At 47.7% G+C, this 23,846-nt stretch overlaps 1 protein-coding gene across 1 annotated transcript; it reads right to left on the bottom strand.

Moving 5' to 3' along the window:
- Nucleotides 1–11,888: 11,888 nt before the first annotated feature.
- Nucleotides 11,889–12,999, bottom strand: LOC123041822 (ethylene-responsive transcription factor ERF039). The gene has a single exon (XM_044464381.1). It carries the CDS (start codon nucleotides 12,900–12,902, stop codon nucleotides 12,258–12,260), a length of 645 nt encoding a protein of 214 aa, XP_044320316.1. The 5' UTR covers nucleotides 12,903–12,999; the 3' UTR covers nucleotides 11,889–12,257.
- Between the last annotated feature and the right edge of the window lie 10,847 nt (nucleotides 13,000–23,846).

The following is a 23,846-nucleotide window of genomic DNA, read 5'->3' on the forward strand; positions in this document are numbered from 1 at the left end:
TACAAGGTGTGAAATGAGTCAGACTCAATGCCCGACCACTGCATAAGATAGAGAGAAAATGAAAGTCATTCCCTATGCCTCGGCCATAGGTTCTATCATGTATGCAATGTTGTGTACCAGACCTAATGTGTGCCTTGCTATAAGTTTAACAGGGAGGTACCAAAGTGATCCAGGAGTGGATCACTGGACAGCGGTCAAGAACATCCTGAAATACCTGAAAAGGAATACGGATATGTTTCTCGTTTATGGAGGTGACAAAGAGCTCGTTTTAAATGGTTACGTCAATGCAAGCTTTGACACTAATCTAGATGACTCTAAGTATCAAACCAGATACGTATTTATATTGAATGGTGGAGCTTTTAGTTGGTGCAGTTCCAAGCAGAGCGTCGTGGCGGGATCTACGTGTGAAGCGGAGTACATAGTTGCTTCGGAAGCAGCAAATGAAGGAGTCTGGATGAAGGAGATCATATCCGATCTAGGTGTATGTGACGCCCCCGATTCAATCGTACACTAATCATGCACGCAAACATGTACGATCAAGATCATGGACTCACGAGAAGATATCACAACACAACTCTAAAACATAAATAAGTCATACAAGCATCATAATACAAGCCAGAGGCCTCGAGGGCTCGAATACAAGTGCTCGATCATAGACGAGTCAGCGGAAGCAACAATATCTGAGTACAGACATAAGTAAACAAGTTGCCATAAGATGGCTAGCACAAACTGGATACAGATCGAAAGAGGCACAGGCCTCCTGCCTGGGATCCTCCTAAACTACTCCTGGTCGTCGTCAGCGGCCTGCACGTAGTAGTAGGCACCTCCAGAGTAGTAGTCGTCATCGACGGTGGCGTCTGGATCCTGGGCTCCAATGTCTGGTTGTGGCGTCCGAGAAGAAGAGGAAAACAGGGGAAAAGAGGGAGCAAAGCAACCGTGAGTACTCATCCAAAGTACTCGCAAGCAAGGAGCTACACTACATATGCATGGGTATATGTGTAAGGAGGCAATATGAGTGGACTGAACTGCAGAATGCCAAAATAAGAGGGGGATAGCTAGTCCTATTGAAGACTACGCTTCTGGCAGTCTCCCTCTTGCAGCATGTAGAAGAGAGTAGATTGAAGTCCTCCAAGTAGCATCGCATAGCATAATCCTACCTGGCGGTCCTCCCCTCGTCGCCCTATGGAAAAGAGATCACCGGGTTGTCTGTGGAACTTGTCTTCGTGCATTTTATTAAGTGTCCGGTTCTAGTTGTCATAAGGTCAAGGTACAACTCCGGGTCGTCCTTTTACCGAGGGACACGGCTATTCGAATAGATTAACTTCCCTGCAGGGGTGCACCACATAACCCAACACGCTCAATCCCATTTGGCTGAACACACTTTTCTAGGTCATGCCCGGCCTCGGAAGATCAACACGTCGCAGCCCCACCTAGGCACAACAGAGAGGTCAGCACGCCGGTCTAAATCATATGTGCGCAGGGGTCTGGGCCCATCGCCCATTGCACACCTGCATGTTGCGAGGGTGGCCGGAAGCAGACCTAGCCTCCCTAATACAAGAGCAGGTGTTCCAGTCCAATCCGGCGCGCGCCGCTCCATCGCTGACGTCAAGAAGGCTTCAGCTGATACCACGACGTCGAGTGCCCATATCTTTCCCGCGTAGTTGGTTAGTGCGCATAGGCCAGTGGCCAGACTCAGATCAAATACCAAGATCTCGTTAAGCGTGTTATTATGAAATGACCGCGGACGCCGACCAGGGCCAGGCCCACCTCTCGCCTAGGTGGTCTCAACCTGCCATGTCGCTCCGCCACAAAGATCCACACAGAGGGTCGTCGGGACAAAGGTCCTTTCAGCCCCCAATCCGTGAATCACTCGCGGGTACTCAACGAGCCGACCCAACTTTAGTCACCATCTGTATAGTATGTATAAATGTATAGTATATACCCGTGATCACCTCCCGAGTGATCATGACCCGATAGTATAGCAAGGCAGACTGACAAGAATGTAGGGCCAATGATGATAAACTAGCATCCTATACTAAGCATTTAGGATTGTGGGTAAGGTATCAATGACTGTAGCAACAATGACAGGATATGCAACAGAATAGGAGTAACCGAACAGTAACATGCTACACTACTCTAATGCAAGCAGTATAGAGAAGAATAGGCGATATCTGATGATCAAGGGGGGGGCTTGCCTGGTTGCTCTGGCAAGAAGGAGGGGTTGTCAACTCCGTAGTCGAACTGGGCAGCAGCAGCGTCGGTCTCGTAGTCTACCGGAGAGAACAGGGGGAAGAAGCAGTAAATACAATGCAAACAAAAGCATGATGATGCATGACATGACAATGAGCGGGGTTAGGTGTGCCCTAACGCGGTAGTAGGTGATACCGGCAAAAGCGGGAAACATCCGGGAAAGTATCCCCGGCGTTTCGTGTTTTCGGACAAGTGATCCGGAGGGGGAAAGTTGCGTGTTCGATATGTTACGGATGTGTGGCAGACGAACGGGATGCGTATCCGGATTCGTCTCGTCGTTTTGAGCAACTTTCATGTACAAAGTTTTTCCATCCGAGCTACGGTTTATTTTATATTGATTTTAAAAGATTTAAACCTTTTTAGAATTTATTTAATTATTTTAAATCAACATATCCAGAATAGTGTATGTTGACGTCAGCATGACATCAGCAGTCAACTTGGCATTGACTGGGTCAAACTGACATGAGGGTCCCGCATGTCATTGACTGATTAATTAACTAACAGTTAATTAGGTTAATTAGTGATTAGATTAATCTAATTATGATTAATTAAGTTAATTAATTAATTAATTAATATTTTTATTATTGTTATTTTTTTATATTATTTATCTTTTAAAATTCCTTTTTTTCTTAAAACCGTTCTGGGCGTGGGGCCCCCTGTCATTGGCACAGGGGGCCATAGCGGGGGTGGGGTTCACGGGTGTCGGGCGCCGGGTGCGGGCGCACCCGAGCGGGCACTCGCCCGCAGGGCGGGACAAGGCCACCGGAGCACCGACGGTGGGGTGGGCCGGCGCGGCCAGCCGAGCCACGACGGGCGGAGGCAACGGGTGGCGCCGGTGCGGCTAGTGGCACACGGGTGGGCGCGGTGGCGCGACCGTGGGAGGAGGAGAGAGCGGAGACGAGGTGCGGCGAGGCACGGAGCCATGGGGCACTGGCCGGAGCAGTAGGGGGAGGCGGGCGGTGACCGGAGGCGGCACAGAGGGGCGGCTCGGCCAAGGGGATGCGGGCGCAACGGCGGCCAGTGGCTGGAGTGGCCACGGGCGGCAGCGGCAGCCGCTGTAGTGGACGGTTGCGGGCGCGGTTAGGCGCGGCGAGGGATCCCGCGCGAGGACGAGCAGGGGAGGCGCCGATGCACGGGCGGGACGAGCGGGCGTGGCCGGTGCGAGGGTGCGCGGCGTTTGCGGCGATAGTGACCAGCGTGATGCAGGAAGAGAAGAGGGGGCCGGGGGCCTCACCATGATTCGTAGGGGACAGGGCAGTGGGGGTTGAGGAGGAGGACGGTGACGAGCGGCGGAGAGGAAGCAGGCCGGTTGGGTGGCTCCGGCGAGGTGGAGACGAGGAGGCGACGAGGTCTGGCGGACGGCGTGACAGCTCCGAGGCGACGGCGGTGAGGTGACGGCCTCGGGGATGTCTTCAGGCGGCAGCGGACGGGGATGGGAGCGCCGACGACGGCAGGGCAGCACTGGGCGGCATCGACACCGAGCCCTCGATCTCGATCCAGAATCGGGGGAGGAGTGGGCGATGTGGGGGGCGAGTGGGTGCGTTAGTGGCTAGGGTTCGGTTGCTCGGGGGTATAAGGGAGTGGGGTGGCTGGTTGGGCCAGGTGGGCCGGCTTGGTGAGCTGGGCCGCCTGGTCTAGTGGGGGTTGTTTTTCTTCTCTCTTTTTTTCTGTAGTTTTGTTTTGTTTTTTATTCTTTTCCTTTTTCTTTATTTTCTCTACTGTTTTAATTCATTTTAAATTATTTAGACATCCTATAAAAATGTGGTTCCTTCACCATAAATATCTAGGCATTAACTCGCACACTCCGAACATTTTACTTTAATGTTTGAAAATTGTTGACGTCTGCCTTTATTTTAAATTGGAATTTGAACCGGTATTGAACTAACCCGAGTTTCACAACTGTAACCGAGGTGACGTGGTATCATTAACGTGGAATTACTGTAGCCTAATTATCCGGTTGTTACAATTCTCCTCCAATACAAGAAATCTCGTCCCGAGATTTTAAGCGGTGGAGTTAGGGGGGAAGGTCTGGTTACAAAATCCTAACGTATCTTCTCGATCTTTGCCACTCTTCTCGAAGAGATCGATCCATTACATTGATATCTTCATTCCACTGCTTCAGGTCATCATTATGAGGTCGTCATCCTTTCTTTGGGGGTTCCATCATACTTACGAAAGAATAAGGGGGTATTCCGGGAGAACGAACCTCTACAAGGTTGACCATCGGGTCGATAACATCGGGGAAGGTGGCGGAAGGTAACTCTTGAATTGAACACAAGAAAATATCAAGAGCAAGGTAAGAAGGTATCATGGGCAGTTTCGAGCAAGCAGACAACCGTTCGATGCCTGTTATAGGGCGTGAAAGGGGTTCAAAGCAACGGAAATAATTACTATGTCTGATACTAGAATTGATGATCTCTCAGAAGGTGGCTCTTGAATTACATACGAGGCCAAGTGCGAGGAACAACCTTAAGAACAGGGGGTGTATAGGAGAGTCAGGTTTTGATCCTATGGAACTGTGGGTTATGGGCCCACCATGTGGGTTAAAAGTAGGAATGGTGGTGACGTCTTGCACGATCATGTAAGCAAGGCATGCGAGAGGATAGTCTGTCAGTTATGCCAGCAACAATATCGGTACTAAGGGCGAGGGACAAAGAGAACCATTCTCCTGCTCGTGGAATGAGGCGGACCAATGGGCAAAGTTCTTGTCCATCAGTGGCTACCGAAATGTCATCAGCTATAGTAACAGGGTCTTGCTGATAGAATTGCACACTGAGGTGTTTGCACAAGCAAGGAATTATTACTGCTATATCATAGATCACAATAAGGGTTTAAATAAACCAATGGAAAGGGAAAAGTGTCTATCAGATTTAATCAAAACAATGAAAAGGAAAATGTGTTTAAACACATATTTCAGGGGTATATCCTTCCCAAGGATAAGCAGAGCATGATATCCATGACAGGATATAACGTAGGAAACCATTTAGGTAAGGGGAGAAGAAGTTCATGACATTTCCCAAACAACGGTGTTTGAATAATTGATGAAGGAAATTAAGCATGGTGCTTCAAATGTTCTTATCGATGATCATAGTACCACAAACATGCTTCGAGATAGCATTGATATGGTTATCAAGTAAGGGTCAGAATTTGGATGCACACAGGACCCATCAGGAACAAATTATAGAATAAGTCTTACGATTTCCTCATGGAAGAATCGCTAACCTTGCTAAGAAGGGAACTGTTGTCAACAATGTGCTCCCAGTGTTCTCGACGTCCTTGTTACTTGAAAATTGCCCTATGATGAGGAAAATGGGTGAATCATGCAACATATGAGCAAGTCCTAGGGGCGAGACTAGGGAAGTACTTGGTGTTTTTGTTTTCACACGTGCAACTGGGTTTTTCTGTGAATCTCATATTCAACAACAAATGTAGTTATAGCATGGGACGCAAACATTAATTATGAACATGGAAAAAATAACATTGTTATTGCTTCTAGGGCATATTTCCTTCAATAGGTGGCTATGGTTTGGTCGCTCGCGGGGGGCTTCATGGAGGCGTAGGGGAATGGGGCACCTTCGGCTAACGTTGGTCATGGCACTAGTTCATGCCTCCCGCCTGCTTCCTCTCTTTGGGAAAGATGACAAGAGGCAGCCGGTGAGGTAGGCTGAGCCTGCTGAAAAGTTAGGTGAGGCCGAGTGGCGTTATGCTTAGCGATTCTCGCTTTTAGAATAGGGTTGGGCCGGCAAGGTTTCGGTTTAAAAGGCTTTTCCCTTTTTCTTTTTATAGAATTAGGGAATACGATAGATATGGAATTATTTGGAGGGCTAAATAATTTTCAAATGAGATGAAATTCTTATGGTGGTCTCTCTGACATTCAAAGCTACACTAAAATTTCCAAAAATTTGACAAGGATTTGAATTTAAATGAGGGAAGTGATATAACGGTGGTTTGAAATAGAGGTATGAGAAAGAAGTGTGCTAAATTTCCAAAAATTTACGATAGCTCTAATATGACAGAAGAACACTATGTTCCAAGTTTGGGAGTGAGTCTTGAGGGTAGTAGCAATATTAATTCAGGGTTGCAATAATAAAAATGGTGTGGGATTAACATGAACATGTCAAGTTAATGATATTCAATGGTGGCATAATGTCATGATGATACACGAAAAAAACGTGCAAAGTGGTTGGGATATTACTCTGTGACGACTTTGTCACTCTCAGGATGATGTATCAGCTCCGTCTCCCGGAGGCGTTCATATGGGTAGTGTTGGGGATATAACTATTAGGTGTGACCCGCCCAGGAGGGGCTGGGTCATACCTAAGGCAGTTCATCAATATGAAGCCCATGAAGATATTTGAAGATGGCGGTTCAGCTAAAGGTCCAAGGCCCAAAGGCGACATAAGGCCCGTAGAGATAAACCGCCATATATGTATAACTTGTATTGTAAGGCAAGAATAGATAGTCATTGAGCCAGACACTGTTTATGAGCCTGCCGGGACTCTGTGAGCCGCCGGGCGTCGACCTCTGTATATAAAGGGACGACCCGGCGGCGGTTCAGGACAATTAACAAGAGATCGTAAACTAGGTCAAGCGGATTCGCTCCCTGGTAATCGAGACATAAGCAATACCACCCAAAACTGGATTGTGGGCTTTTACCTTCACCACAAGGGGCCGACCAGTATAAACCCCGTGTCCTTTGTCCCGATTAACCCCTTTAAGCTTCCTAGTTGCGATGGCTCCACGACTAAGTCCTTTTGCTAGGACATCTGCTGTGAACTTTCCACGAAAGTTGGCGCCCACCATGGGGCCAGCGCACGGTGGATTTGAGTTCTTGAAGGGCAGCTTCGAAGGGCTCAAAGGATACATTGTGGGACGGATGAGCAAGAGTCATCGCGGCAAGCTCTACATCGACGATGCAGGCTGGGGCCCCGATGCCGGCTCAATTGAGTATGGATATCGGGTCCCCTTCGGAGGAATCCACGTCTTCATCGACAAGATCGGCGAGCCGGGCCCTAAGCCGGACATCTGCACCGACATCATCAAGACGGCTCAGCGTGCGAGACCCGCCCGGGCTCAGCCTGCCATGGAGCGTGCAACTTGTTGGGGAGCGGATGGTTGGATTCAAGGCGCGGAGCACAGAAGACGGAAAGAGGGTTCTCATCGGCCGGAGAAGTGTCTTGGCAGTAGAACCATGCCTGGTTCCAATCCTTGGGGTGACTTGGTGGTTGCGCATAAGGAAAAATGACATCTCTGCGTCGTTGGATTGAGACCCCGCCAAGTTCCAAACTAGGTCCATTGGAGTATTCATTCTGGCGGTTTAAGGAAAACAATTCTCTGAAAAGAAGTAGGATGGGCTCTTCTCCAAGGTACACCTCACAGAACACTTGAAAGTTACATATATTAGACATGGAGTTGGGTCCGATGTCTTGAGGACGGAGGTCAAAAAAGTGCAGAATATCTCTGAAGAATTTTGAGCCGGGTGGCGAAAAGCCCCGGTTCATGTGATCAGTGAAGACGATGACTTCCCCTTCTTTGGGCTGAGGCGTTTTGGATCAGGAGCACGGTACGACATGACATCCCTTTTGGGCAGATAGCCGATTTTCACAAAATCGTCAAAAGTACTCTCCGTGACGATGGATTTGAACCAGTTACATGAAGTGGTTATCTTGGGCGGCATTGTGAAGAAGGAAGCCTAAAAGAGAGTAAAATTACCGGTTCAAATTTAAGCCGGAGGAAGAAATATTACAAGCACATATTCAGACTGGCGGCTTATAAAGGGGCCCAATGGTATATGACTAATTACGTCAGGATATTTAAGCCACCATGAGCAGTTTGATATTATCTATTGTGCATCACCGTTAAAAGCTGATGGCATGAGCCGCCATGGCTAGGAGGATCTATTAAGATGCAGTTTTCTTGCTAAGTACCATACAAACAGGTTTCACATGTTGCAGCTATTATTTTGGATCAGTGGCTGTTCAGAAAAAGGAAATAAATCTGGACCTAAATACTAGTACAAATGAGTTCATAAGCTCTAAAAGGGATCTTTTCTTACAGGAAAGGGGATCTACTGGTATGAAAGGTAAAAGTAAAACAACTCCCGCATACGTTTTGTACCGTTATTAGATCAAAAGGTGCTGCCGTGGACAGGCTAAGAAGAACACTATGAAGAACACGATGAACAAGTCGAAACCCTAATGTGGATCTGAGATACAAGGAAGCAAGTACTTACAGATGCAGATTGACTGCGGAGGGGCGCCGCTGTTTCTCTGGTTCGGTCAGGGTGATGCAGCGGCCAAGATGAGGTCGACGGTACTCTTCGCGGTGGTGGTGAGCTCCAGCGGCAGAAGGTTGCGAGAGGAGGAAGTGATGGAAAGGGGGAGAATGAGAAGAAGACCGGTCACGAGTATTTATAAGGAAAGACTCATAAGTGGGCATGAAAAACGAGAAGGCCGAAAACATGGTGATCCAGCTGCCCAGACACCTCGATTTTTGAGACGGTTGTTAAGATAAGGATCCATTGAGATATGTTGGACAAAGTGCGAGTTAATGGCAAGTGACGTCATGGTGGGTTATCACAGATCCAGAAGATGACGTCATGGCGGGTTATAAGCACTCGCACAAATGAAGATCAGAAGATTTTTCCTATGTATTGAAGATTGACATGAACCAGTTCAAATCAATCTCGGGCCTAATGTTGGGGATATAACTATTAGGTGTGACCCGCCCAGGAGGGGCCGGGTCATACCTAAGGCGGTTCATCAATATGAAGCCCACGAAGATATTTGAAGATGGCGGTTCAGCTAAAGGCCCAAGGCCCAAAGGCGACTTAAGGCCCGTAGAGATAAACCGCCATATATGTATAACTTGTATTGTAAGGCAAGAATAGATAGTCACCGAGCCGGACACTGTTTATGAGCCGGTCGGGACTCTGTGAGCCGCTGGGCGTCGACCTCTGTATATAAAGGGACGATCCAGCGGCGGTTCAGGACAAGTAACAAGAGATCGAAAACTAGGTCAAGCGGATTCGCTCCCTGGTAATCGAGACATAAGCAATACCATCCAAAACTGGATTGTAGCCTTTTACCTTCACCGCAAAGGGCCGAACCAGTATAAACTCTGTATCCTTTGTTCCGATTAACCCCTTTAAGCTTCCTAGTTGCGATGGCTCAACGACTAAGTCCTTTTGCTAGGGCATCTGCCGTGACCTTTTCACGACAGGTAGGATGTGCATGCGTGCATTCATAAAGATGAGTGTAGGTGCGTATCTATGAACGTTTGCGTCCGTACTGTGTTAGAAAAACATACCTAAGTTAACATGGTTGTATATATGAAATATTTAAGATCCAGCTCAATCTTGTTTTCTGGCCAAAATACGTAGTATCAATTACTAGCCTCACTAACTTTAATGCATTTGATCTTTGCGTCGTCGGCGCAACTGGTCGTCTAGTGTACTTAATCTAGAAAAATATCCATGTGAAACAGTACTATCAGGAGCTAGAGTACAACACAGCAGAATATTTGAAGGTACAGGAAAACTTTATTATTGCCTTTTTTTTATAACTGTTGTATTGTATTTTTGCTCTTTTCCCTTTTTTCTTGGCGAGCAGAGAGTCTTCTTCTTCTGTTTTGGGCGAGGAGTGAAAGCAAGAATGTGAAACGCAAAAACATCGGGAATGCAAAGGAGTGATTTGTGGGATAAAAGGAGAAAAAGAAAAAGAAAAGGAAAGGAAAGTTTTCTTGGCCCTGTCTGTGCGTAACGTGGCCAATACTCCAAGGTAACAGGCCGAGATGAGCGTCGAGCGCGGACTTTATTCTGGCTTTTTTGACGATGGCATGTGATTTTCTCATCACTATTGCTTGGGGCGCAGAACAGTCGAGTAGAGAAGCATCAATCCATGTTGCTGCGGCCTTGTTATCTCGTGCCGCCACGCCTCACGGAATATTCCTCGCAGTCCACACATCCCAATCTACTTCTTCTAAATACCGGCAGAATGCAATGTATATACTCATGTATCATCATTTATTAGTCAGAAAAAGGAGTATATATCGTATTGTATATTTATACCTGAACTCTACTTAAATCTGGAAAGTACGGGTCGTGTACGCGAGCGAGACAGCAACATACTTGCGCTTGACTCATGCGTGGTGGCTGGCTAGGAGAATCCGACAGCCCCTGAGCATGACCGGCCAGTTCATGATCGCCTCGAGAGCCGCCAAGGTTACGTGCACACCTACTGCTGTGTGCCCGTGCATGGATTCGCCGCGGCAAAAGCCCTCTGGTTTTGCAGAGGGAGGCGGGAATTATTTACATTTTCTTCAAATCAAATCACGGTTGTTTGTTTACACGCCACCCCTTAATTAGCTGCGGCGTGCTAATCAAACTCAAAGTAGTGGTAGTACCGCCCTTAATTTCCGAGTAACTGCTAAGTTAGGTGCCACTTTGGTCCTCGCCTCGGCGCAAGGACGTTTATATAGGACTAAAACAAAAGGGTCACGCTATCAATCACTTTTTTTTTCTGGCTGTTGAAAAGAAAAGAGGTCACGCCATGCCATGCCATCAATCCTTGAGGCCTCATCGTCGCTTGCCTGAAGCGGCAAAACAAAAGGTGATGGGATTAAAGAAAGAAAGGCGCAGCCGTAGGACAAGCTAGCCGTGTTGTACTGGTACTTGGCCTCTACGATCTCATCAAGTTAAGTCAAGTTAAGTTAACCCCTGGGACAAGCTGTCCCGTCAGTTAGCTAGCCCGTAGCACGGGAGAGTGCTGTCCTGGCGCACGGGACGGGTCCTCCCCTTTTGCACCAAGGACGGCCAGCCGGCTGGCAAGTGGCAGGCGGCGCGCGCGGCCACATTGGCGCCTGCAGTGCGCTGCATTTACGTGCCTTTCGTCGCCCTGCCCGCTGCCACCGCCCCTGCGCGGCATGGCGCCGCGCGGATAAGCGAAGCCCCTGGAGCTAGCGAGCTGCTACAGTGCGTGCCACGCGCACGCGGAGACGGCACGGGCACGGGCACGGGCACGGGCACGGGCAGCGCGGCCAGGCTCGTCCCTCCGCTGGCTCTCGGTCCCGGTGCCGGTTTTGGACGGGCTCGTACGTGCGCGGGCGGCGCTGCCCTCGAGGCTTTTGCCTCGCTCGGAGCCGGAGCCGGAGCGCGACGGCGGCGCGCGGGGATCCGTAGCCCCAGCGCGGGCGGGCCGGGGTCGTGGGGCTTTGACGAGACCGGGCATTAATAAAACTCTTTTTTTTCTCCCTTGTTACAGTAACCCGGGAACCCGCTTTTTCACGCGGCAACAATCGCTTTCCCTCCCGGTGGCACAGCGCACCGCAGCTTTCAAGCCATTGTAGACTCGCCGTACCACCGCCACTGCAGCGCCGCGCCAAGCAAAATCAATCAATGGTTTTCGGTGTTCGTGGACCTGTGGAGCTGCGTGCGTTGCATGGCCTTGACGACGACGAATCCTACCGTTGCGTGGGCCGCTAGTGACGACGACCGGAGAGTAAAATGGAATTGCTTAAATGTCGCTCTCCTCTTGTCAAGTCAGGAAAAGTATGCATAAATATCGCTGTCAATTTGGTTCATATCTTGCGAGATCGCCCTTTTACCGCTAAACAAACAAAATAAAACACAAAGGGTAAGGTAAGATAAGATGCTTGTTAATTATACATATTCTTGTCCCCCAAATCAAGCAAGGCAAGGAGGAAAAGAAACTAACTTTATACAGTCTCGCATCCTAATTTTGGTAAAGGAAAAGTAAAAACGCAGCAAGAGGAGGAGGCAGGGAACCGAAAACAGAACTTGGAAAAGAAGAAAGGAAAAACACAGCAGAGCAGCACCGGACGGACGGAGGAAGACGACGACGTCCTAGATATAGTAATAGTAAGATGATTAACGAAACGAGGTGCATTTCCATGTCTCCGATCGGTCCAATCCCGAAGTAGTAAGAGCCAGGTGTGAAGTGACGGGAACGGTGGCGCCGTCCAAGAACCTTCTGCTGCAGCGACGATCATCAGTACTCCCACAGGAGTGGCTCCTCGAGGCGGAACACGCCGGCGCCGACGATGTCCTCGTCGACCACCCAGGACGACGCGCACGGGAGGCCCGCCGAGGCCTCATATCTCAGGTCCAGGAGCAGGTCGGGAAGGTCGAACAGGGCGTCTTCTGGGTCCGGGACCAGCTCGGCGTGCGGCGGAGGCGGCGGCGGCGGCGAGGCTGCGCTGGCATCGGAGCCGCTGTCGGGGCTCTTGGCATTGGCACTGGCGCCGCAGGGGAAGTCGGCGGAGGCGGCGAGTATGGCGGCCGCCTGGACGTCCTTGGGCGCGGCGCTGGCCGGGCGGGGCAGCAGGTGGGCGAGGTCCGGGAAGTTGAGGTGCGCGGCGCGGCCCTTGATGGCGAGAGTCGCCACGTCGTGGGCCCGCGCGGCCATCTCCGCGGTGGCGAAGGTGCCGAGCCAGATGCGGGACTTCTTGCGGGGCTCCCTGATCTCGGACACCCACTTGCCCCAGCTCCGCATGCGTACGCCGTGGTAGGTCGGGTGCCGGCTGTCCTTGCGCGGCCGCTTGTTCGCGGCGACCGAGGAAGAAGACGACGATGAAGACGAGGAAGAGGTGGCCGTTGGGGAGGTCGGGGAGCCGGGCTCGGCGATGTCGTCCATGGCCGCGGCGGTGGTGGTGGAGGAGTAGGTAGGCAGGGCAGGGGAGGGCAGGGGAGAGTGGTCGAGTGCCGAGTGGAGGTTGGAGGGGAATAGCGGGGTTTTATGGTGTGGCCGCGCAGGGGGCGACGTGGCGCGGTCGAGAAAATTGCGGGGAAAAACAATGGGAAGTGCTGAAATTTGAACCATGGGTCAGGAAAGATCTCTCGCCCGGCTGGAGAGCACAGGGTTTTCTTGGACAAGACAGCTTACTTCACGCGCCTCTGGGATTATTCTCTTCGAGAAGCGTTCATTGAACCGGATCACACAGGGAGGCGGGCTGGCTGGACTTGTTATTTACACCCGGCCCATGAAAAATATATGCAGTACTGGAACTGTTCATGTATGTGATACTTTAATGTCTCAAAAAAATTATGTATGTGAAATGCGACGAGTTCAGTCCAGCTCAGTGTGGATGAGATTCATGTACTACGAGTATCAAATATTATTGCCAAATAGTATAAGAGTATCAAATGCCTGCTAGGTGTTTAATTCCTAACCCCTAAAAAAGGTGTTCAATTCCTTGAACCTAGTATCCATTTGTTCACTGGACTTGTGAGTGAAATGTTTCATTTTACAATCACAAACGCTTTGCACATTGCGTGGTAGCAAAGCTCAAAGATGTTCCAAGTGGAAGACCACTGTGTCCATAAATCTCATTTTACATACTCAAATATTACTAATTTATTACAAGGTCTCTGTTTTAAAAAAAGCAAATGATTTTACTCGCTTAAAATGTCTTTTTACAAAGACAGCAATTTCCCGAAATCTCTCAAAAGAACAGAAAAACTATGATCGAATATACACAATATCATTTTTTTTATATGCACCCCCAAAGCGGCCCAACCGTTTCACAGAACCTCGCATAAATGACCCGACGACGGGCTTTGCCTACGAAATTCGATCTTTTGCAATTTAACATTTGTTGATCAATTGTGTTGGGAGACAGTTCGGTGTTGCCTCTAAGACCCCGACTCGCAAAAGTACACGCCAACGACTTATCGACAAACTGGCATGACCATGGTTTTGTATTATGCGATTAACATTTGCCGACAAAACATGTTCGAGGACAGTTCGTCGTTGGAACTAGGTGGCTTGCCGCTTTGCTCAAAAGATGGTTGGGAGTGATAAATACATACCTTATGAAGTGTGAGTTGCGGTATATCACTTGGGCGGGATAATAACTTTCTAGCCATGTACCTTGTCCTTGTACTAAACTTAAAAGTGTCGACCTTCCAATGTAACTCCGTATAAACGAGTATGACGCATCTATATTATGATGCGTGATTCTTTGTGGAATGTTTTATTATTGAACCAAACCTCATATATACCTAAATAACCAAAAAATGTTAAATGTGAAGAGCAATGCCATGACAACACCCCATAAGCCCATTGAAAGTGTGTCTACCCCCTAATGATGTTTGGCATTGATGACACACGATTATAGAGATTAATGTATTTGCTAATTGCATTATGAGGTTTGAAAGGATCGACATGTCAACTAGAGGGGGGCGGTGAACATGAGACTATAGATTTTAAGCGTAGCTTCCAAATTTCAAATCAATGCGGATAAATTAGATTCTCTAGATAGGCAACTAGGTGAACACAACCTATATCACTATATGACAAGCAAGCTCAAGGCAAGGTATGCTAGGCAACAATCTAATTAGCAAACCAACAAGAATACAAAGCAAGTAAAGGTATTGTAAATTATTTAACTACAAGTAAGTCGAGGACGCGGATTTTATCCCGAAGTTTACACTCTTTGGGGAGTTCTAATATCCGCTGGAGCGGTATTTGAGCCAAAGCCCTCGAACGTCACCAATTGTCTCACCATATCGTCCCTTTGAGTCACCCCTATGCATGAGCCTCAAATCCCTCGGGGTTGATCTTGAAGGCGAGGATCATGCCTTTACAAACTTCCCAGAGCAAATCACAAGCAAGGAAGCTTCCGGGGAACCTCCACCATCTGGGAGCCCAAGCTCAAAGAGTAACAAGTGTCAATGAACAAATCAAGCGGGGAACATGATTGGTTTGGTGGAAATGTGGATCGGGTCTTGCTCTCTCTATCACCAAAGAATCAACAAGTTTGGGGTGAACGAATAGTGAGTATTAAGGGCTTGTTTGGATTGTGACTATGTTTGCCTTATATTGCCACATTATTTTGCCACACTTGACTAACTTGAGTTGCTCGAATTGTTAGCCACATTTTGGCTTGCCCAAGGGAATCTTGCCACACTTTTTGTGTCTATGACATGTGAGGTTCACTTCTCATAAAACATTCTTGCCTTATGTCGTGGAATTATCACGTCGGATGTCCTAGTGAAAGGACTTAGTCGTGGAGCCATCGCGATCGGGTTAGCTTAGTGGGGTTAAACCGGACAAAGGACACAGGGAGTTTATACTGGTTCGGCCCCTTGCGGTGAAGGTAAAAACCTACGATCCAGTTGTGGTGTTCTTGATGTGGTCTCGATTACTGGGGAGCAAATATGCTTTGCCTAGTTCTTGAGTTGTTGTTTCTTGTCCCTGAACGGCCGCCGGGTCGTCCCTTTATATACATAGGTTGACGCCCGATCGGTCTACAAAATCCCGAGGCCGGCTCATACAAGTGTCTGACTCGGTTTCTCCTTTCCCTGACTTACAATACAAGTTATACACCTATGGCGGTTTACTACTATGGGCCCTAATCCTCCATTGGGCTTCTAGACCTCTAAGTCTTCATAGTGAAAACGCCATAGCCTTAGCCTTCATCGTCATGGGCTCTTGTACAGGATTCCTTGTGAGTTAACCCGGCCCCTCCTAGGCGGTTTAACTCAGTAGTCATATCCCCAACATTAGGCCCCAGATTGATTTGAACTTGTTCATGTCAATCTTCAACTTAGAGAATTTCTGATTTGAACAGCTTTATATTGTCTTATAAACTGCCGTGACGTCATCTTCTGGAATCACCTTAAACCGCAATGACATCATCTGCGTAAAAAACTCGTAAAGATTTCTTATTAATTGATCTCCGAAGATCAAGGTGACAGTTGTATCAGGTATCCGATTTTTGTCTCCTCGATTTTCGCGCCTATCACTTATCCCTTTGCCTTTATAAATAAGACCGAGGTCCTTTCCATTTTCCCCCTTGCCTCTTCGCATCTTCTTCCTCCTCACGACCCCGAAGAGCTCGAGCATCACCGCCGCCGTCGACCTTTGCGTCTGCACCAACCAGGATGCTGCATCAACTAGTTCTCGACCAGAAACCCTGCGACACTCCTCTGCCGCCGCGCAGCCCTGGTAAGCACTCCTCTTCCCGACTATTAGATCTGCATTAGGGTTCCATAGTCCTTCGGTGTTCATCAGCGTTCATCGGTGCTTATCTGCTTACCCTTACTATCTCCTTGAATCTAGATAAACCTGACAGCTTCTTTTCGCGGCGGAATCTATAGCTTTAGTCTGCCTTGTCATAGCATCTCTTCGTTTCTGGACAGATCCCATCTGGGCCTTTGTTGTTCTGCTGTCGCCATTTTAGGGCTCAGAAAATTTTTCTTTACTGAACTGCAGTAGATCTAAAACTACAATACCATCTTGTGAAACCTATTTGCGTAGCACTTAGCAAATTTCAGATCTGTTTCTTCCACTGTAGGCGGTTTAACCTTTAGAAAATGATAACCCGCCAGGTACCATTAGCCCTCACTTAAACCACCAACTTTACCTGAGCATAGTATCTGGTTTAACATGTATATATGCTTTGACTGAATCCTCCGGTTTGACACCGGTTTACTCCTATCAACCTTGAACCATGAACCGGTGCTTAAACTTCCTTTACATCTTGTCAGCAAAAATGGCCAAACAGTTCTCTTCTTGTAATTGGGTCCCCTCCCAGATTAAAGAAGAGCAACTTACTGGATATGTTCTGACTGGCGCTTTAGCCAAGAAGGAAATCATTCATTGGCGAGTCCCTGGACCTGAGGATACTCCTGAACCTCAAGAAGGAGAAGTTGTCATTTTTATGCAGCATCTAGACCAAGGATTCAGCCCTCCCGGATCAAAAAAAAATTCCGTGATGTGCTTGCTAGTTTCCAGCTCCACCTCAAGATATTGGACCAAATTATGTGTCCAATATTTGCAACTTCCAAGTATTTTGTGAAGTTTATCTACAAGAAGAACCATCTGTTGAACTTTTCAGAGATTTCTTCCACTTGAACTGCCGAACTGAATTCACCGACGGCCCCAACACTGAACTTGGCGGTGTGTCAATTTAGAAAAGGAAAACAGTTAATTTTCCTCATGTCAAACATCACAACCACCCCAAGGATTGGAATCAGACATTGTTCTACTGCCGGAACACTGCCCCTGCTGATGAAAATCCTCTACCGGGTTATCGGGCTCACCGGCTCAGCAACGAGCATCCACTGCCTCAACGGCTTACCGTCAGAGAACGACAAACATATGCACCACATATTGCTAAGCTCCGGGATTTTATGGCCAATGGTTTAACCAGCATTGACTTTGTCCATTGCTGGGTTTCATGGGGTATCCTGCCCTTAAGCTGTTGTACCAGATTGATGCATGAATATACTAGGGATGTTAAAGATCCTCAACGGCACACTAAAATACAGTTGACTAAAGATGAGGTCACTGAGGCTGTTAAGAAGATGTTGGATGAACCGGTAAATGAGTGCAGCAAAACCGGACTGCGTCCCTTTTATGCTTCCAACAAACCGCCAGCAGTATGATTTTGTCTTTCTACTTTTAATCCGTCCTCGTTCTAACACTTTCTGATAGCCTTCTTTTTATCTTTGCAGGATAAAGATCCATTCTGGAAAAAGAAATCTCAGGATAAACCGTCAAAACCGCAAGACAAACCGGCTAGTGGGGCTCGCAACAAGACCAAGGTCACAAAGATGCCGGCAAAGAAGAAAACCGCCGAGTCCTCTAGTCCGCCCGAAGATGTTGATGATTCGGAGCCAGAGGTAGAACTTGACTCCCTTGGTTCATTTTCATGCATCTTATTGACAATGATCTTTATCAGGATGATGCAGAAGCCAGCCGTGCTGACCATGTAGAGGTAATCTCCCTTTCCTCTGATTCAGATCATGTGCCAATACAAAAACTTTGCCGCGGAGTCCGGAAAGTAAAACACTCACATCCGCTTGCTCATTTGGATCCACACTTTTCTTTGAAGACACAACAACATGAAAGTCATCGCAGAACCCAGCACAGCAGCCAGCAAGTCACTTCCTCCGGTTTACCAGACACCCCAATCCGGAAGCGTCGTCTAGAGGTCCCTTGTTCTTCTAATAAATCTTATCCCTTGGCTGGTTGCTTCCGATACCCACTTAATCCGTCTGATTCGAATTATCAGGTAACTTCGAACTCATCTTCTGGCGACTCATCAACCACACAAATGCCTCCTCTCAAGACCGTCCCTGGGTGAGTATGATATCTTAAGCTTTACTTTCTTGCACCGGTTTACCATATTAATCTTTGTTTGCCATTTACAGCGCCAAAGCCCGACTCAACAAAAAAGCTAAATTGAATATTCCCACTGAGGAATTTGATCCGGAGAGGATCTCAGAAGGCGCTGCTGGAGACACTGACATTGCTATAGATGATCCTGTGCCACAAGGTCAGGACACTTATGTTGATCCGCTAGAAGTTAATCCGGCTAGTCCTCATGTTGATCCATCAAGCCCAATTGCCGATCCTCCAAGTCCTGCTGCTGATCCGCCAAGTCCAGCCAAAGCCTCGGATAAACCGGCTAGCCCAAATAAAGCAACTGATGATGTTGTGATTACCGGGTTTGGCCATACTTCTCCTGGCAACCCTGTTGCTTTGTCAAAGCACAGTGCTAAAGAGGAATTTGCAGCTGTGGAGAAAGGCAAATGGAAGACTGATCTGTCCAGCTGTGTTAACCTCAACGCTCAGGAACTTCATTCTGGTTTTCTAAACCGCCTGTACACAAGCCGTGACTATGAGGCCGGTTTAGTCAACTTGGTGAAGGAGCGCTATGAGGTAACTTCTAGAAATCTTTCTTTGTGTTTATAACAATCCCATTGTAGCCCCCAAGGGCCGGTTTGTCTCTTCAAGATGGACCGGGACTTTGATAAGAAAAACTGCAACTTTGTAGCCCCTAAGGGCCGGTTTACCTCTGTGAGATGAACCGGGTCTTTCTGTTGAAAAGTTTAACCTTGTTATATGCCTTCACATCCGGTTGATCTGCTCAATTAAACATTAGCCCCCAAGTGCCAAGATTAATACTTTTATTGAGCCTTGGGACTTAAAAATGTCATTTAAGAAGCAATCTGCATTAGCCCCCAAGTGCCAAGTGTATAACTTGTTATGTGCTTGGGACTTTTGAGAAGATATTAACAACTTATCATCTGTCTGTTGCGGGCTGATTTGAACAATAATGATTCCCAAATTGCCGATCTTCAAGAAAATATCAAGTCCCAGCAAACAGAAACCTCCAAGGCCAAGGATGAAATGAAAGCCGCTTTGAAAGCCATGGAGCAATTGAAATATGGCTTCAAGAACGAGCGTGCCAGCTAGGAAACTGAAAAAGCTGCTTTGTTGAAGCGGGCAGAGGACGCTGAAGCAGCGCTTAACCCAGTAACAGAAGAATTGAGCGGCTTAAAGCAGCAAATCAACGCAATGACTTCTGCTATATTTGGTAAGTACTCTTCTTCAGCTTGCTAGTAAACATTTTTTATACTGCCGGTTTTACGAGCAATCTTTTAAACCATTGCAGGTAGCCGTGTTGCTCATCTGGGCTTTGATATGCGTAAGAAGTTGAAGGCAACCTATACTTTGATAGAACAACTGTATACCAGCGCTCAACGAGTCATCTGCGCGGCCTCATATAATAAACCGCCACCAATCTTGATGAAGGATACATTGGCCAAACTGTCTATGACACCTGCTCAGATAGAAGAGGTAAAGCGATCTGCTGCCAGGGCTGGCGCTTTATCCGTACTGACTCGGGCCAAAGCTTGGATAGCTGATCTTGATCTGGAAGATGTCGCAAAGGGCTATCCTGGTGAACAAGAAGACGAGTCAGCTTTTGACAATGAAGCCCTCAAATCCTTGACCAAGGAGATGTGCGTGCTTGCAAGCCAATTAGCCGAAGAAGTTGACTTGTCTGTCCATCGGTCCAGCTATGATGCAGATAACAAACGGGTTGATGCAACTGTTAAAGAAGTGCAGAATCTTATCCCACCAATTCGTAAGCACACCTATGCCCCTGACGTTGAACCGTCCAATCTTATAAGTGAAGAAGCAATTTTCCAAGCTTTAACCCGGATTGATTGGGCCACCATTGACTTCCATCCATTGGGTGGGGAGGAGGAGGTTGAACCGACGCAAGAAGATCCATCAACTTCACGTCAACCTGGTGACGAGTCTTAATCCGGCAATCAGTTTGATGTTCATAGACTGTGTTCTGTGAAAAAACAATCATTATTTTGGGCATCAAAGCGCCTTGTAATAGGCTAGTTGAAATACTTTGATCTGTTGCCATCGTGCACTGCTACATGGCGTTGTTTGATCTGCCATGATTATTGCTGTGCTTGCTTATATATCTTGATAATTTCATGCAATCCTTGTGTCTGCATAAAAAGAGTTGTCCTGGCGGTTTACCGCCGGATGGGTCATAATGCCCAATACAAAGCCTGGTTGATTACCAAGGCTGAAAAATATATCAAAATATGAAATAGATCATACCTGTGATATTAAATCATATTGTTGGCTTACCAACTTGATTGTAGTAAGGGTAAGAACCCAAATCTTGAGTATTGATAACTCCCACCATGAAGTGCTAGTGTATAATAAGTCATACCGGGTTGTGATGAACACCGGATGATCATCCTGGCGACATGTAGTCAAAGCCAGACCGGGTTATGAAACACCTGTTTAATAATGAGTGTGGTCTGACAACTTGTAGCTGAAAGCCAAGCCGGGTTAACAAACACCGGGTTACTATGATGACTGATAGCCATGCCGGGTCAATAGACTCCGGTTTAACATAAAATTTCATCAAAATAAAAACTCTTTGACAAAGGCAAATAAAAACCGTGTAGTCGAGGCTTTTCAAGGCCTGCTAGGCCCAAATTCGAGGCTTTTCATGGGCTGCCAGGCTGCTGAGTTAAACCATTTTGCAAAGCCTTTCAAGATGGGCCTCCAACTAACCAATCGTCGTTTTAACTTTGACAAGTTCAGGGTCTGTTTAGGATTGACTTGTCAAACGTTCGACAGGTCATGCCAGGATTACCTGGATAGGAGTGGCTTACTTGATAAAGGCAGGTTAACCCGGGGTTTTCGGTGAATACACCAGGCTTCCAAGCCGTGCTTGATAGCATATTACAAGGGTCCTTTCAAACTCTTTGTTGCATTGCACAAAGAGCCCCCAAGTAACTTTGTGAGCTGTGCTCAATGGGTGCCTATGTTTGAGCCGTGCATAGCAACTAGACTCTCTTTGGCCCCTTGGGTGTGAAGCTCCCAAGCTGTATTGTGGCGTGATAGCCGGTTTAACAGGCAGAACTCCACTTTGTCAGCTGAAGCCCCCATGTAATCAAGAGATATTGGAGAAAATGGCAGAGGCCCTGCTTATAGCAAGGATGCCGGTTTATTATATTGATCATAATATATACATTGTCAAAGTATGTAGATAAGAGGAGCCTATGGCTCAGGTGTAGTAAGGCCGAAGGAGAGCTATGTTCCAGGCCGTCGGGTCTCCTTAGATTTGCGTGAGTCTGTGTGCTCTTGAATATCAATGAGGTAGTATGATCCGTTGTGCAGATTCTTGCTGACCACAAAGGGCCCTTCCCAAGGTGGGGATAACTTGTGCATATCGGTCTGATCCTGGATAAGCCGAAGCACCAAGTCGCCTTCTTGAAAGGTTCTTGTCTTGACCCGGCGGCTGTGATAACGCCGCATGTCTTGCTGATAAACCGCCGAACGAGCCAAAGCCATGTCCCATTTTTCATCTAACAGGTCCAGTGCTTCCTGACGTGCTTGCTCGTTGTCCGCTTCAACATAATTGGCAACCCAGGGCGAGTCATGACGAATATCACTTGGGAGTACCGCCTCTGCCCGGTAAACCATGAAGAAAGGTGTATAACCCGTTGATCTATTGGGGGTGGTGTTTATGCTCCATAACACAGAAGGTAATTCTTCCACCCAACAACCCGGCATCCTTTTCAAAGGAACCATTAGCCGGGGCTTGATACCCTTTAAGATTTCCCGATTGGCTCTCTCAGCTTGTCCGTTAGACTAGGGGTGTGCTACTGATGACACATCAAGCCGGATATGCTCTATTTGACAGAAATCCTCCATCTCGCCTTTGGAGAGGTTTGTGCCATTATCGGTGATGATGCTGTGTGGAAAGCCAAAGTGGAAGATCACCTTCTTGATGAATTGAACCGCCGTGGCTGCATCACACTTGCTTACGGGCTCCGCTTCAACTCACTTAGTGAACTTGTCAACCGCCACCAACAGGTGGGTCTTCTTATCTTTAGACTGCTTAAAAGGTCCCACCATATCAAGCCCCCAAGTAGCAAACGGCCAAGTGATTGGAATCATCCGTAGCTCTTAAGCCAGAACATGAGCTCGGCGTGAAAACTTCTGACAAGCGTCACACCGCTTCACCAGGTCCTCAGCATCAGCATGAGCTGTCAACCAGTAGAAACCATGACGAAAAGCTTTAGCAACCAGAGATTTTGAACCGGCGTGGTGACCACAATCTCCTTCATGGATATCACGCAAAATCTCTTGGCCCTCCTCAGGAGAAACACAACGCTAGAACATGCCTGAGACACTGCAGTGGTGTAACTCGCCATTGTGAATAACCATGGACTTTGATCGCCGGATTATCTATCTGGCCAGAACTTCATCTTCTGGTAACTCGCCCCGGTTCATATATGCCAAATATGGAACCGTCCAATCCGGAATTACATGTAAAGCGGCCACCAGTTGGGCCTCCGGATTAGGAACATCTAAATCCTCCTCTGTAGGCAACTTAACAGACGGGTTATGCAAGATATCTAGAAAGGTATTGGGTGGTACCGGTTTACGCTGAGATCCTAGCCGGCTTAAAGCGTCTGCTGCTTCGTTTTTGCGTCGATCAGTATGCTCAACCTGATAACCCTTGAAGTGATCAGCCACAATATCCACCTCTCGTCTATAAGACGCCATGAGTGGATCCTTAGAATCCCAAGTGCCAGAAACTTGCCGAGCCACCAGATCAGAGTCTCCGAAGCATCGTACCCGACTTAAATTCATTTCCTTAGCCACACGGAGACCATGGAGTAAGGCCTCGTACTCAGCTGCATTGTTAGTACAAGGAAACATTAAGCGGAGACCATAACAAATTTTATCACCTTGAGGGGAAGTAAGGACAACTCCAGCCCCTGAGCCCTCCAATTGCCTGGACCTGTCAAAGTGGATAGTCCAGTATGTGTTATCCGGTTTGCCTTCCGGTGCCTGCAACTCTGTCCAATCATTGATGAAGTCAACAAGCGCCTGAGACTTGATAGCTGTTCGAGGCATATACTTCAACCCGTGTGGTCCAAGCTCAATAGCCCACTTTGCAACCCGGCCAGTTGCCTCCCTGTTCCGAATTATTATCGCCCAAAGGAGCAGAACTGACCACTGTGATGGGATGGCCCTGAAAGTATTGCTTAAGCTTCCGACTCGCCATAAAAACCCCATATACCAGCTTCTGTCAATGCGGGTATCTTTGCTTTGACTCGATGAGCACTTCACTGATATAGTAAACCGGCCTTTGAACCGGATATTCCTTCCCAGCTTCCTTGCGCTCGACCATAATAGTCACGCTGACAGCCCGGGCATTAGCAGCCATGTACAATAACAGCGGCTCATTATAAACCGGAGCAGCAAGGACCGACGGTTCAGCCAACTACCTCT

The sequence above is a fragment of the Triticum aestivum genome, chromosome 2B (assembly GCF_018294505.1).
Source record: "Triticum aestivum cultivar Chinese Spring chromosome 2B, IWGSC CS RefSeq v2.1, whole genome shotgun sequence".
NCBI lineage: Eukaryota > Viridiplantae > Streptophyta > Magnoliopsida > Poales > Poaceae > Triticum > Triticum aestivum.